The sequence below is a fragment of the Sparus aurata genome, chromosome 9, assembly GCF_900880675.1.
Source record: "Sparus aurata chromosome 9, fSpaAur1.1, whole genome shotgun sequence".
Lineage (NCBI taxonomy): Eukaryota > Metazoa > Chordata > Actinopteri > Spariformes > Sparidae > Sparus > Sparus aurata.
The window spans coordinates 7,453,631-7,470,101 of record NC_044195.1 but is presented as its reverse complement, the minus strand read 5'-3'; the positions used below and the strand labels follow the sequence as shown (position 1 = coordinate 7,470,101).

Sequence of the window (16,471 nt, the reverse complement as noted above, 5' to 3'; positions counted from 1 at the left end):
CCTGCGTGGTGCAGAGTCAGGGGCTCGTACAACTGCAGGAACACCTGACCTATTTATAGCTTGGCCTTTTTACAAACCAGCAGGCACAGCGGTGGGCTGCAGTGTGCAGCACGTCCCTGCCTCACTGCTCCATTGAGCGGCACACACTGAGACTCTCTGAACAGATGAGTGCACCTGTGCTTTGACTTTTAGGAACGGCACAACAGTGAAATTTCGCTTCTGACCACAGTGTTTTCAAGAAGTACAGTCCACAGGGAGAGTGCTCTCGTACATACTGCTGGAGCCTACACACACCGATGTGACTGGAGCTGCTTAACTGAGACTACTGCTAACTACACTGAGGGGCTAGTCCCCACAAACCCCGCTGTGACTCTTAGCAACCATGCCAAGCAATACGTTAACATTAATGTGTAAACCCATCTAGTAAGGTGGCTGTTCAGACCTGGTATTATTACCTATCCTGAGTGATCCGATCACAACTGGACAGCTGCAGGTACAGGTGTGAACGCCCCCGAGATGAGCTGAGGGTGCATTTGAGATCATTTTTGCTGCGATGCTGTGAAGACAACCAGTTATAGAGACGTTTGACGCCAAACCTTAAAGTGAGTAAGTTATTCTGGATATGCTAGGAGCCTTTTTGTTGGTTATACTTGTAGAAAAACAATGCCTGTGGCTGTAATAAGCGCATGTATGCCCCTTAAGGAAAACATTGGAAAAGCTTCCTGTCCGTCTACCTACATACCTGCACACTTTACCGTGCACTTTTGCACTTTGCACTCATTGCATATGACCGGAGTCTCCCACAGGGCCAGGTGGATATATAACTGAAGCTATCATCGAGGTGGGGGCATACACCCCCCCAAGTCTCATGTTAGTATGAAGCACACAGCCCCTAACAACAGAGCTGCAGCAGTAGCAACAGCATCCCTCTGTGGCTAATGTGAACATAAAGCAGCACACATCTGGGGTAACTACAGCGCTCCGCAGCCCTCTCAGACTGAGGTGCGTTTGAGTCTGCTGTGTTTATATGATTGTGGCATTTGATAGAATTATTTGTTTACGTATCTGTTAGTCTGCAGAGCTTAGAGAGCATTTCAAGCATAGCGCGCTGGCCGCTAACGCGTCTCCCAGCTGGCGGGTGAGAGCTGAGGGACAGTCGGTGTAGTCAGGCGAGTGTGTTCATGTATTTTTGAAGAGTGGCTCTGGAGGGAGGGAGCGGGATGTTTTTTTGGTTTTGCTGGTTGTCTACATTCTCCAACCCACCCCAGCTTTAATTCAGAAATGTGAGCCTTTTTGTAGTTTATATTTGTTGCTCAGAGAAATAACTCACGCTCAAACCGTCCTACCTGCACGGACATCAGTGTGAGGCGTGCACACCGTGACGATAAACAGCACACAGACAAACTGCTTTAATCAGGGTTCGTACGGGTGCTTGAAATCCTTGAAAGTGCTTGAATTTCAATGTTGTGTTTCCAAGGTCTGAAAAGCGCTTGGATTTTAGTTTAAGTGCTTGAAAGTGCTTGACATTATAACTAATTGGGATCAGACTGGATAATTAATTTCTTTTTTGCTTTTATAACATATAAATGTAGATGTTTACAGCATAATACAATGTACATAATTGTGATAAAAAGTGAAGAAAAAAATCATAAGTATATATATTCCTTTAGATACGTATTTTACCCCAGCAATAAGGTGCTGGAAAATCTTAAAAATGACCCTTAAAAGTGCTTGAAAAGTGCTTGAATTTGACCTTGAAAGATGTGTACGAACCCTGTTTAATGAAGAAGTGTAGCAGTCACAAACTAAAGCCATTCAGGCACATTATGACTATTAGTTATATTATAACTGACTTCTGTGTATGATGATGAGTCTGTATAAACCCCCAAACTTTGTCAGGTTCGCCTACATCCTGTATGTCTCCACTTGCATGTCACTTTAAAAAAAAAAACGTTGTTGTTATTGTTGTTGTGTTTCCTCAGACGGATGTTATGCACCAGAGTGTGTATGAACTGGTCCATACGGAGGACCAGCAGGAGCTCAGGAGAAACTTGCACTGGGCTTTGAATCCTCCTCCCGCTGCTGCATCTGCCATCACACAGGACTCCCCCGAAGGTAATCACTCTCTCCTCCTGCACAGGTTTACTATCAGGACCACGGCGAGACTGAGAGATCATATCTGGACTGAACACAGGTTTATTAACTGAAACACTCTCTGAGAGGCAAACTGAAAAAAACACGAATAACATACGAGAGACAGGCATTTACAAGGAAGTTGTGTTTTTTAAGCTGAAGGGTCAGTTTTATGTGTCAGTTAGCTCCCAGCAGTGTTTTCAAAATGTGTTATTTTATGCCGAGTGTGCTGTGAAATCTGTAAATTTTGTAAAGATTTATTGATTTGCAGCAAGTTTCTCAAATATTTACAGGTTATGCAGGCAATGGTTGAATGCACCGACTCTCCTTTTTGCATTATCACAGGCTCCTACCGCACAAGTCATCTGACATTTCTGACCACTTAATTGCAAACTTTAGTGAAATCCGTCTCCGTGAACGTTTGCATTATGACCTGGACAAATACATCCCAGTAGTGGCCCTGAGTTAAACATTGCTGTGAACAGGTACAGCTCCATGTGCTGCCCCCCCGCAGTCTGTGTGAACACACATTTGGGCATCAATATCAGACGATTAAGTAGACACAATTAAGGCATTAAGCTTTAAGACCATCCCCGGGTCAGGTCACATGACCCCGTAATCTTCACTGTGGCTTATGAGGTGAAGTGGTCCCAGATCTGTATTTGGGTTTTAAGATGCTTATGTTTGTGTGCTTTGGTTCTGAGCAGTGTGTTTAGGGTAAGACCCCGCAGCCTGGACACAACTCACCCACTGCTGAACTGACGACTGTTGACAGTCTCCTAACATGCTGTCAGCTGGTGTGTTGAGGTACACTTAGCTCCAGGCCTCGTTACATAAAGTGCAATGTAATATGGAGGGCAGCTGGTGACGTGAAACAACGTCAAAGTACAGCTGAAGAATTAATACTTTTCACACCCTCTTTTTATAATTTTAGTCACTGCACAGCAGATTTTGCTGTACACTGATAATGAATGACAATAACGGAATGTTATCCTATTCTAATAGAGAGGATGGCAGGACGCTGGGCCATTGTTTACCCTCAAACTGTGCTCTTAATTTTAATGAAGACATTCCGACACCAGGAATCAAGAAACAAAGCTGAGAAACGTTCACTGTGGAGGTCTTTACTGCCAGAGCTGCAACCATTAGTCCATTAGTCAAAAGAAAATGAATAGATATAGATAATCGGTTATTGGTACAGTAATGTTCAGTTTTGAAAGTGACCATTTGCTTGTTCCGGCTTCTTAAATGTGAGGATTTCATTTTTTTCTTTGTCATTTATGATATTAAATGAAAAGCTGTTGGGTTTTGGACTGTCGGTTGGCCAATAGCTTGTGAAGTCTCTTATTCTAAGCACTTTTCACAACATTGAAAATGAACAAAACGATTAATCAATGAGTTGTGAAAAATAATCAGCGGATTAGCTGAGAATTAAAATCATTGTTAGTTGCAGAGCCATTCAGTACATGTACAAACAAAGACTTGAAGTTTCAGTGAAATGGCACTAAGACCATCTGTAGCTTTTGTAATGTGACATGTGCCACAAGGGATCGGATCAAATTCTTGAGTTCACAAGTGGACACAGTGTTGCAAACACGGAGAGACTGGAAGCTGTGGAGGATTGTGATTTCACTGGGCTTTTCACACAGAGCCCTCGGATTAAACCGACTTAACTTTACACTCACTACTCATAGTCATTGTCACTGACATCAGCTCCATATTTTTTGTAAATACAGAGATGGAACCAGACAGCAGCTCATCTCTGGTCAGCTACAACCCCGAGCAGCTTCCCCCAGAGAACTCATCCTTCCTGGAGAGGAGCTTTGTGTGTCGCTTTCGCTGCCTTCTGGACAACTCCTCTGGCTTTCTGGTAGGTTAAACACGTGAATGTACTCGTACGTACTACGAGTGTGGTTAAGGCGCGTCGACCAGCGAGGAAATGACTGTGGTTGTCCTCGGGAGGTTAGCTTCGCTGCTAAAGCGTCAGTGATATCAGGACGGGGGACATTTTTCATTAAAAGAAAAACCATCTGGTTCATCACTTTAAAGTCCGACCCCACATCTTATCCCACCTGAGATTTCCCCCTGCTTCTACAGATGTGCTTTCCCGCTCATGTCTGATAACTCTGTCCAACAACAATAACACGGCTCTGAGGAAATTCATCTTTACTTATGTACACAGTAAATAAGACACATGTGGTTCCTATAGATTATATTAGACTGTCATATTGAGGGTTGGAAAAGGTAAAAAAGTGAACAAATCAACAATTTGTTGAAAGTCTACACATGATACAAGTGTACAAGTGATAGAATTGGCGTGTAAAAATATCTACATACATTGCTGGCTGATTAATAATGATGCAGGTTAGCAACAGTGAGAAACAACATGTATACCTTTGCATCTTCACCCTGTGAGTCATTGGACACTCATGGTGTTCATTCCTTCTTTAGCAGGTTTTAGTGTAGCCTGCAGGAAAAACTGTCACGTCCTGTCAGTGGGGGTTCCTCTGGGCGGACCTGCGTCTCACAGGGTTCATAGAAGCATTTCCACGAGTGTGGGGGGAACATGCTCATTGCAGGTTGCAGGTGGTGCCCATGTCTCTGCACATAAAACTGTTGGAAGTGCCCACAGGATGGAAGGTGATTCAACATTTTGCCCTGCTGCTGTGGGATTATCACATTTTGATTCGCAGAGACAACAAAACAGCAGCAGTTCACATAAATTGCCAAGAGGAGTGAGCTGAGCTCAGCTTCTCTTTATAGCCCGACAGCTATTATTCTAACTCTCCGTCAGAGTGGTGTACACGCCTAGTAAATTGAACACAGCAGCCTCTCGGCTCATGGAGAGCTACTCTGTTTTGTGCTCTGCTCTATACGTGACTGTTACAGTGCGTTACCATTGTTTCTGCTTCTCTGTAGGCTTTATTTTTCCCCCTCTTCACCACTTAGCAATTAACAGGTTCTGTAGTGTTTCTGTGCCACGTGTCGGCAGTGATGGATTGTGATTGCTCTGTCACACAGCGACTGTGTTGTATGTGAAGTTGGTGTGTGTTTGTGCTTGTGAGTGCCAGACGGACCCTTTGGGTCAGGGACATCCTGCTTTGCCCCTATCCAACTAGACATAACCATGGAGGGCGAAGCCTTCAGTGATGTACCATAACTCCAAATTCTGAGATTATAATGATAAAAACAACATTCAGTTGATTTGTATAGCACTTATCAAAATCAGCGTGACAAAGTGCCTCACAATAAACACAAAGACCTAATAATAAAATAGTAATAAAAGAGAAATATAACTAATAACAATGGGTGCATTAAAATAGAGCAAGAATACAGTACAGTGTAACTGAAAAGAAAAAAGAACCCTAAAATATTAAACACCTTTATACAGGAAGGCCTTTCAATAAAAATGAGTATTTAAAAGAAGACACTGATGTAGCCGGCTGTAGTTCTTCAGGCATGTTGTTCCTCACCTGAGGAGCCCGAACAGCAAGCGCTCGGTCCCCTCACTCAGTATTTCACAGACTTGTGCGAATAAAGGGCTCCCTGCTTTGCTTAGCCCTTAAAGATAGTTTACAGTATGTCCGACTAATGCCTTGACACGAAAACTGCCAATATCGGATTGTGATGTAAAAGTAAATGAAGCTACTGTGTGGCTGAGTGAGGTCCTGTCAGATACTCACACGTTTAACAGACTTTATCTGAAAGACAGCTCTTTCAAGCTTCATTTTTTGAATCTTTTCTTCACAGGCTTTGAACATCCAGGGCCGACTGAAGTTCCTGCATGGACAGAGCCAGCGTCAAGAAAACGGAGGAAAGGTCCTGTCACAGCTCGCACTTTTTGCCATCGCGACTCCTCTGCAGCCGCCGTCCATCCTGGAGATCAGGACCAAGAACATGATCTTCAGAACCAAACACAAGCTGGACTTCACGCCTCTGGCCTGTGACGCAAAGTAATCATGCACATACACACTCCATCTCCTCATTCTCACTCCTTCGTATCCTCGCTTGCATTAGTGATTTTTGTGAAGATAGGGCAATAGCACCAGGACTTAAATGTTACATTCACGTGGTAGGAGCTTCATACTTGATTGAATTAGCGTGTGATCACTTGAAGATCATTCAACTAGATATGGATGTAAGCTGTGGCGTGTACCGTGAACAATGTTTTGGTCTTCATGTGCAGGGGGAAGATCGTGCTGGGGTACACGGAGGCTGAACTGCGGGTACGAGGATCTGGTTATCAGTTCATCCACGCAGCCGACATGTTGTACTGCGCAGAGAACCATGTCAGAAGTAAGTTGTATTGATGCAACCCGCTCTCCCTTCTCTCCTGTCATCACTCCACTGGCTCTAACTAATAAAGGTCTGATAGAATGTCGAAGGGAAAAAAAAGCAGACGCTGGTCGTTCAGTGTGAAGCTGTTTTGCCATGAATGTTATGAACTCATCCATCTTTGGTGTTTATCTGACCGACACATTTCAGATTTAGTCCTGTCATAAAAGTTGAGGAGGCCCGGGCCAACCTGGTCAGAGAGTTCAGACAGCTTTTGCAAGTAATCCTGCTGGATTACGAAGCAGATTGAGCAAAGCTGTAGAGCTGCCAGAGGAGAGGATAGGGCCCACAAATCCACCGCATGAGCAAAGCATCAGAGATGATCCATACAGCAGCAACAAACACACAAGCTCTTCCGAGGTCAGATATCTAACTGGCCGCTCTCCGCAAGAGACAGTGGAGTTAAATCAAGATGTCGAAGCAAGGAAAGAGGCGACTGATCTGCTGCGTTGAACCTCACATCGTATTACGCTGAAGGAAATCTTTTGTGGCTTATTCAATTTACTTTTTCATGCTCCTCAAGAGGAAGAGGGAGCGCCAGATTTATGAGCTCTGACATATTCCTAAAAGGGATTTGAGGCACTTTTCTTCAAGATCAGGAGCATTGCTGTTGATCCGAGGAGAACTCCACTTTTTCACCCTCAGTGATTTGTCATACAAAGGAGTGTAAGCACTGACCTGAATATATGTAATAACATTATCGTAGAGGATGTCAGCTGGTCGGGCCACCAATCAAAGACATTGGGCCACTGTCATTTCTCAGCATCTACTGGCCAGATTTCATGAAGGTTTCTGTTGATTTCCCTGCAAAGAATGATTGGTTTCGTGGTACTATAATCATAATAAGTGATGCCGTTTGAAGCCACCAATGTTTGTATGATTGCTTTCAGTATGTTTATATAAATGTATACAGTTCACTTTTAAAACTGTGTTTGTATACCATATTTGCAGTGATGAAGACTGGAGAGAGCGGTCTGACAGTGTTCAGGCTCCTGACGAAGGAGAATCGCTGGAAATGGGTCCAGGCCAATGCCAGGCTGGTGTACAAGAACGGCAAACCAGACTACATCATCGCCACCCAGAGGCCTCTTTTGTATGTTTTTATCTGTTTCTGTTGTGTTTAAATCAACAAAATGTAACAGTGGGGCAAAATGCTAAATTATATGGGGAATTGTGATAATTTCCAGTGTGTTTTAGGCCGAATTCCAAAACTCTAAACACTTTGCATGACCAGTACTAGGTGGAGGGGGTCACAATTCTTGTTGGAATAATGTAGGTGAACTGTGAGGGCTACATTGCCCCCCACTGAGGTTTTTCGGAGGCACACTTTACCTGAGGGTTATGAGAACCCTCACTAGCTACACTGTTATTGCTGATTTGTGTATGACAGTCTCACAGTTTGACATATCTCGATGTTGCATTCCCCCTCTTCGATGGCACAAGACGACCGAAATTCCACTAAAGTCCAGAGGTGAAGCTGCTGCACTCGGTACCGCTCCTCTATTAGTAGTGCAGGCTTGCAGGGTAGGAGCACAGGTTGCTAATGTTAGACTATAAAGCACTGCTAGCTGCCAGGTAATGAAGCAGTGTTGTCTTTATTTGATGATTGGATTAATGAGTTGTGAATGAATCTCCATCAGATAAGTGGCACTGTGATAATAGCAGTGGATCACCACAGTAACAGAGAAAGGAGTCACTTTAGCTGAAGACGCCATGTTGGAAACGACTGTTTATGATGAGGGTATGAGGGTCCTGTATGGTTGTCCCAGGGGAGCATTTCAACCACTACCCCTGGTAACTCTGTTCTGAGGGGCAAGGGGGCAGTCAAAGCAGCCAAAACTGGAAATAGGATGGAGCCTTAGACAGATTTATTTAAAATCAGCCATAATATGATGTGATGACAGGAAACAATTTGCTATGTAAAGATTTACAGTAGCGGAGTAACGACATCCTGGGCTAAAGTGACGTGACACTCCTCTGTAAGTTGTTATGAAATGCAACCACTAGTTGGCATCTGGGACCTTTAAGAGTTTATCCAAGGAGAGGAGTATGTGCAGGTCTCAGTTATGATGTGACTCACTTAAATCATGTAAAAGTGAACAAGAACAAAACCAGCAACCAAGCAGCAAACTTTGATCCTTTGCACATGAATTGCCATGGTGATGTCTCCAGACATTAATCATGTTTTCTGTCTTCATAGGGATGAGGAGGGAGGAGAACACTTGCGTAAGCGCTCTATGCATCTACCCTTTACCTATGCTACAGGAGAGGCCCTGCTCTACCAGTCCAACCATCCCATAGCAGGCTTTAGAGAAGGAGGCAATGAGAAAAACGGCAGTAAGTCAAAGAAGAGCCGGACTGAAAGGCTGCTGAGGGATGGTGTGGACCCAGGTTCTCTTCTCGGGGCTCTCATGAGTCAGGATGAGTCGGTGTATGTCTGCCAGCCCGCCATGGAGCCCAAGATGTCCTTCCACAGCAGCTTCTTTGGAGACGTAATGGGCTTCTCTGATTCTGAATCCTCCAGCTTGCACAGGAGCTGGGACGAGCCGAGCAATGGTGTGCTGGGCCCGGGTATCACACAGGCAGGACCCAGCTTTGACCCGCTGCTGGCTACTCTAGACTCCCTCTCCCTGGATGGCCAAGGGGTTGTGGATTCAGAAGAGGTGGGTTGTTCTAACGGCGAGCTGTTTGGGGCTCTGGAAGGGCTGGGGCTGAGTGCTGAGGACCTAGAGCTCCTGCTGCTGGATGAGCGGATGATTAGAGTCGAGATGGACCCCGAGCGAGTGCCCACCTTGGATGACCTGCTCACAAATGAGGAGATCCTTTCTTATATCTACGACTCCTTAGAGGGAAAGATGAATTCCTCAGAGCGCGGAGGACAGGTGCCTCCCAGTACTTCCTCAGCGACAGCCACAACAGTGTCAATACCTGAAAGTAATCCCACCTCTGACAATAATGTGCAAATGCAGTTTCCTCACAATAAGCCTCCCCTGGCGGAGCAGGCTCCCATTGTCCAGCTGTCCCAGCAGATGCAACAGCACCTCAACATGCGACCTGATAAAGTGGCGCATGACTGGGGCCAGCAGAGTAACCATTTGCCGAAAACAACGGTTAACGGAGACCTGCAAAATCAATCTATCCCCAACGGACAATGGACCCCCCAAGGCGTTCTAGCCAGTGCAGGGATACAACTGGACCACTTCAACACACAACAGACTATTTTCAATGGCAAGGCCTCGGAGCTGGATGGAAAGCTTCATGAGCAGCAAACGCATCAACGGTACCTCCAGCAGCAGATGCAACCCAGGATGCAGAGCCAGCGCCCACAGCAGTGCCATGCCAAACAGAAGGCAGAACACCTCAACGGACTGTGCGGTATCTCCAGCACAGAGCATTCAGCAGGGAAATCCCAGTGGCAGGCCTTTGGATTCAGTGAAAATCTGGGCAGCAACGCCTGCCTTGATAACAGCCAAAAACCTCTGACAAACACCTCGCTAGATTCTTGCATGGATTACAGCATGCCTGATATTGACAATGTGGATTACACTATTAGTGAAAGTATGTTTGGAAGGAGTGGACAACAGCACGGGGCCGAGTCCACAGTTTCATCATTCCCAGGGATGAACCACAATCAGCAGCAGGAGCAGATCCCAGTTCCTTTGGCCCAGGTCATCTCCAGCCTTTCGCAGTGCCCTCCCCCCAACACCACCCTGGAGCAGATCTTAGGAGTGGGCAAGCCCTGCCGGCAGTTGGACCATTACGGCATGGTGACCTCTGAGATCCCTCATGATCCCAGTCCCAAGGTGAGATTGCTGGAACAGGATGCTGCTGTGATGCGAGCAGAAACTGCGAAAACAGTTTGATCTGGGAAATAAATTAGTGGGGACAATGTGTGTACGATCGTAATGTAAGGTTTACTTCCTAGCTTATTAAGGCCTTGGACTGCATCTCAAAATGTTTTTTATAGTATCAGACGGAAAAATCTTTCAACATTAAACATTATTACCAGCATCCATTTGGAGGGACCCTAACTGACACAGAACTGATCTTGAACATTTTGTTAGATCCTTCTGTCTGTGGACAGATTTTTCACTGAGTGATCGAAATGAAGGCTGGGTTTGACGATGGGTGTTGTTCAACCCATGAGCACTGACAGCTAATGTAATAATGTAGTAGTGACTACTGAGTAGTTGTGGGTCAGAACATGAATATGTTGATGGTTCTCATTGGTGGCTTTTAATGATCTTACATTGAGGACTGATGGTCAGAGAAATCAGACATGTAATCCAAGAATATCTTGCGATGGGATCACACCAGCCGTGATGCTGATCAACATGTTCACGCTCCCACCATGAGTACTCAGTGGTCATTACTACATCACATGAGTGCTCAGTACTCATGGGTTGTACCACACTCAAGTTCTAACTCGGTCTTTATTTGATCCCAACACACCTGCAAAGTTTCGTGTTTGCATCTTGCACGGCTGTGATGCTATCACGCTGACAAAATCTGTCCACATTAGACAAAGAAACGCCTTGCAAAATACTCAAAACCACTACAGTGCACATTTTTGCCATGATGACTCACACAAACACCCACACACAAACACCCACACATACACACACACACACACACACACACACACACACACACACACTGACTCATGAATACCAGCAACAATGCCATTCATGACACACAGAGGATGACTGTCGATGAGTTTGTTCACATTGTGTTTTTCCTTTCAGTCTAAGACTTGCAACTGTGCCTCCTAGAGGGTAATCCGACTACTATTTATATATTTAATATAGGATACCTCACGTTCTAATAGGCAGACAGACGTGAGGTTTCAGTGTTCCCCTCTGCAATACTCTTTGTAATGCATTACCAATCCACTCATACCAACATTATGAGACTTAATTAATTAGACATGAGGGGGAGTTGAATACTTGATGTACCTGGTATTGTGCTTGTCAAATGACAGTATACAATATGTACAATATATTGTATGTTTGTGCATCTCTACACCTATAATTTAGAATTTGTGAAACATAGACTAAAGTACTTGAACTGAATAGAAGTTTGACAAATTCCTAAAAATACTAAATGTGGACACACAGATTTGTAGATGTATGCTTACTTTGTCTAAGAAAGTACTGCATACCACATTGTATTACATCAACTAAATGGATCAAAATTGCATCAGGTCTAATTTGACCACTCTCCCAGAATATCAGAACAGCTGACGATCTGAGGCAGAAACCTAAGAAGAGGCTCAGAGCTGTCTTTTCTCCACATCTGTGCCTTGTCTGTTTTGTTCTTTCAGTGTGTCAGTGCTCGAAGATGTGAAGACTGAAGGACGTGATGTGCTGATGCAATTTGTTTTCCCTCTCTCTCTCTGTCGCTCTCTCTCTGGCTCAGATGTGACCCTCCAAAAAAAAGAAAAGACTGCAGTGTTTGTCTTTTGTATTATTTGCTGCAGGGGCTCAAAGTGTTTGCACAACTTGAGAAGAAACATTTAAGGTTCAGCATTTTCAGCCTGGGGGTCAGAACTCCTTGAAATGTAGAAAATGGTGAGAGAGATGTCCCCTAGTATTTCAGACTGCCGAAAAATGTATCAAACAAAAAACAGTTTGTCATAGAGAAACTATGAAATGGAGTTGTATATCTATGTGTTCCTCGGTTAGAGAATACAACGTAGCATTCTCAAATGTAGTGCTGAATCACTGGTGGTTTGAATATATGTGTTAATGGTAAGAAAACAATGACTGAATGAGACTGAATTGGTGATTTCTCAAACTAATCCAGTAAAAAGTACAAAGTATTTGTTGTTGAATATGATTCAGATTAGTTTTTTCCAATAAACATCATTTAAACGCAGTTCAGTCAGACACCTCTTGTTTGAATTGTTGATTGCAGCAGCATAACATGGTTAGGATTTGGAGTCCAGGCTCCGACCTCACCACTCCCCGCTGATACGTTTACATAGAGATATCAGGGAGTGATGAGCGAAACATCCTGAACCCCCTAGTCGGAGCCTACAGGTGGATGCTGGGGCTCAAAGATCATGCAGCAATACTGACGCAGGGCAGTGGTGGCATAGACCGGTAGAGGGGGAGATGGGAGATTATTGCAGTTTAAAAAAACCTCCGAATTTACAGGTTGCACTCGGTGGATGAGTGTGGAAGTAGCTCGCAGACATCGCTCTATTTTTGTAGTTTTTATTGGTAAGACTAGAATAATCTCAACTGCTCCTTGATTGTTAAGATAGCTCAAAGGCCTAGAATTATTTAATAATAAAGTTTCTCATAACACCTAAAGATATCACCAGCAGTTTTGAGGGGGAGGTGGGGAGGCAAAATGAGAAAAAAAACAAAACAGGAACAATTCCCTCATTCTTACAGTTTTCATTCTTCAAACACAAAACATTTCAATATAAATGTTGAACAACTTCAATCCCACTGTCTGAAGGAATTCTCACTTTGCAGCCAAACGAACATTTTTAAAATCCACCTTACATCATTTTCAGTCCTAGTAGCTTTAGCAGAGTTTTCAATGAAGCCAATTCTGGGGAAATACAATGTGTGAAAAGTGATGCACATTGGAAGAGCCCAAAAAAAATTTAGTTTTTTTGTTTAAATGTCATTTATCTAGCTTTAATGAACAGCTGCAAACTATGAAACTTCATGCTGAATGATTACATTTTACACAACACATAACATATTTCTGTGTTTTTAATATTTCTCCCACATGTCATTGTATCCTCTTGTCATGTGCAGATGGAGAATGGCTGCATCCTGAACAGTACTTACCCAGGAGGCTGTGCCCTGCCCAACAGGAATGGGGCAGCGCCCCCTGCTGTCCAGATGCCCGGCCCTGAGACTTTGTCCAGCCTCCCCGACCCACCAGCCACCGGCTTCTACCTCTGACCAGCTGACCAGACACAGTCATGCAGCAGGACACTGTTAATGGCCAGAAACACATTGACTGGACCAGCCTTATACATCTAGATACACAACAAACAAAGCTGAATAATGTAGGCCTATATGTTTTTCTTTCGTTCATTTTGAATTCATAAGATTTCTTTTTTTTTGTGGGGGGGGGGGGGGGGGGGGCGGGGGATCAATGTGTTGTATTCCAAGTCATATTATCATACGAGTCCTTTGTTTACAATAATGCAGTGAAGAGTGCTCAGTTGAGTTTATTTTAAGTAATGAAGAGAGGTAAATATGAGTTTTTAAGGATGAGTTCTACAAATCTGCGTTCAGATACAATACGACACACTATGTAGAGAAACAGGAAACAGAAGTTATGGCAAGTTCTGTGTATTTTGGGGGTCAGTCCCAATTATTCAGTACTGATGTTAAAAAAAACACAATTCAGCTGTAAGTTCATTTGTGATTTAATGATGTGCCCAGTGAAAGGGCAACATTACACAAGGAGGAGATCTCTCAAAGATGTTGTATTTACTGAGTTAATATTTGGTGTTATTGGTAGATGAATGATAAATACGTACGTCCCCAGTGGAGGCTATCGCTTGTATTGGATTAAAGGAACAGTTCACCCAAAAATGATACAGCAGTCATTTTCTCCTCAATCTTCATGCTGATGGAAATTCAGGTGAAGTTTCATAGTCCACAAAACATTTCTGGAGCTTCACAGCAAAACAGCGCTGCAGCAATCTCCTAAGCAACTGAAGTAGCCGGAGACTTGTTTTAAAATGTAGAATAACAGTCAGGCTAACACATGCAAGACATACCGAGGTGAAAAGAGGTCGTGGTATGTCTCCACTTTGTGAATGTACAGAAACGGGAGCAGAAATCAGGAGGACAGGACTTTAAGTGTCCGATCAAGCATCAGATGCAGTTTGTTGTTGTTATTTTGTTAAATATCAGATTTGGTTTGTAGGTGATTTGTTTCGCTTTGTATCTGAACGCACCATAAAACACACGCTCCGTGACGAGATGACAGTTTTTTTTGTCACTGGCAGCCGACAGGACTTCAGCGTCGCTCAGAGTTTTTTCATCATGCTACAAGAATGTAATCTTTTCAGTGTTCAGTGATTTCTTTGTTGAACGGTTTCACTTGTCAACAATGAGATTAATCCATATACGTTTGAAAAAAAGTATAGAATTTATGGTTAGATATATACTGCACTTTATTTCAAGCACCCAATTAATGCAGATCTGTAGTCGGGGATACTGGAGTTAGAAAACCAACAGACCCTGTTTTGTTTCTTTGTCCATGTTTGAAGCTTCTGATGAACTAGGTTGCATTTTCTTCTTACTTTGAGGTACATTTCAGGTGATGGGTTAATGTCCTCACGAGCACAAAACACTTCTGTACAACTGTTACTGACAGCATTTTTTTTGTCTTTCTCCACTTGAATTATTATTTTGTCGTTGTTCTTTTTTTTTATTTTGGACATTGTTAAAAAGTTTTAACTGACTTGATTAGAAGAATTTTTAATTTCCTGTATTTATTCATGTCCTACAGCAAGCATCAAGCATTCTTGATTGTTTTGAAGTTGATGTGTGAGACATTCTTCTAATGGTTTGTCATCCTCTTGCAAAGCAGTGGTTGCACCCAGACACAACTCCATCGCAGTGCAATGAAAAGTGTGGTTTTAAAGGAACTGTCTGACATCTTGGGAAATCCCTTTGTTTGCGGTGTTGAAAGACACCACAAACAAAGAGCTGAAAGAGGGAAGGTCGATACGAAAACATGCTGGACACGCAGAAATGATTATATTGATCTTCTCCCCTGATTTGCATCTTGAGTTTGAAAAGGAAACGTACAGTAGTGTCAAAATAGCTGATTTCTTCGATGTAATGCCAGTATTTCATCACACATGATAACATCAGCCTAACAATATGAGTCAAAGGTTTCATCTTTGAAAAATGTACATGAATTTGGAAATAGCTCAGTTTTTGGTTTGTCCCCATATTACTTAAGTGACAGCGTGCACTGGAGCTGCATGGACTCCAAAAGTTTGTGCACAACCTGCTGACTCATGTTATCCCAGCATGATTGTGTTAAAAAAAAACAAACACATGACAGTCAGGACACCTTTGTCTTCTTTCGATTTCTTACAGTTCGTGCAAAAGCTTTGAGGTGTCCTTTCCTCTCCTGCGATTAGCCCCACTGAACATATACTGGGGCACGACACAGCATTCTGTGACATCACAAGAGGCTTTGTGGAACGCCCAAATCAGGGTGGGAAAGCATGAGTCAGCAGCAGTATGAAAACTTGTGGAGTCCATGTCAGCTCGGGTGCATGTTGTCATAAAGCAAAAGGGAACTCAACTCAAGACTCAACTTGTTACTCAAATTGTTAAGCTGATTTTATAATTTGTGAGAAAAAAAAACAGTATTACCTTCAACACAAATGCAAAGAAGTATTTTGACTGGTGGACTTTTTGACCCTACTCTACCGTACGTCCCCAAAATGTGAGACCTTTCCTTCTACATGGTGAAAATAATGGTTATATATCAGGTGAGTAGTTTCAGGTCTTCACAGCATCTTGGAGCAGTTACAGAATGGCAAACAGTGAAAAACCAAATGTGAGTATTAAAAAGAGATCTCTACTGGAAGGATACAGTTCTGAATGTTTCTTGTACATAGTTAATGACTGGAACACGATGCAGAGTAGAATTATTTCATCATGAAGAGACGCTGAAAAGAGATTTCCATTTATTGTTCAAATAATGTCATAACTATTGGTATTAATATTATTGTTAAATGTTTTATGTTGAAATGTGAGACACATGTGGTTACATGTCATTCAAATTGATTTCCCTTTTTCTTTTTACTGCAGCAGACATATTTGCTATATTTAATATGATCGATGTGACTTATTAACAATGTGAAAAACCATATGTATATAAAGGCAAACAAATACAGGTATGTACATAGTTTTACGTCGAGTCACTCGTTTCAAGCACTATTTTTAAGACACACGCTTATCAAACTTCTTTTGTTGATTTTTTTTTTTTTTTTTTTTCT

General features: G+C 43.0%; 1 protein-coding gene across 2 annotated transcripts in view; it reads left to right on the top strand.

Moving 5' to 3' along the window:
- Nucleotides 1-13,563, top strand: part of LOC115588769 (aryl hydrocarbon receptor-like) — a 41,981-nt gene extending 28,418 nt beyond the window's left edge. For both annotated transcript variants that reach the window (XM_030429539.1, XM_030429538.1), the window contains 7 exons: nt 1,983-2,115; nt 3,870-4,003; nt 5,884-6,086; nt 6,320-6,429; nt 7,420-7,561; nt 8,669-10,271; nt 13,245-13,563. In XM_030429539.1, the coding sequence (XP_030285399.1) occupies nt 1,983-2,115; nt 3,870-4,003; nt 5,884-6,086; nt 6,320-6,429; nt 7,420-7,561; nt 8,669-10,271; nt 13,245-13,394 (2,475 nt within the window). In that variant the 3' untranslated portion in view covers nt 13,395-13,563. The remainder of the gene's footprint in view (nt 1-1,982; nt 2,116-3,869; nt 4,004-5,883; nt 6,087-6,319; nt 6,430-7,419; nt 7,562-8,668; nt 10,272-13,244) is intronic.
- The last annotated feature ends 2,908 nt before the right edge of the window (nt 13,564-16,471 follow it).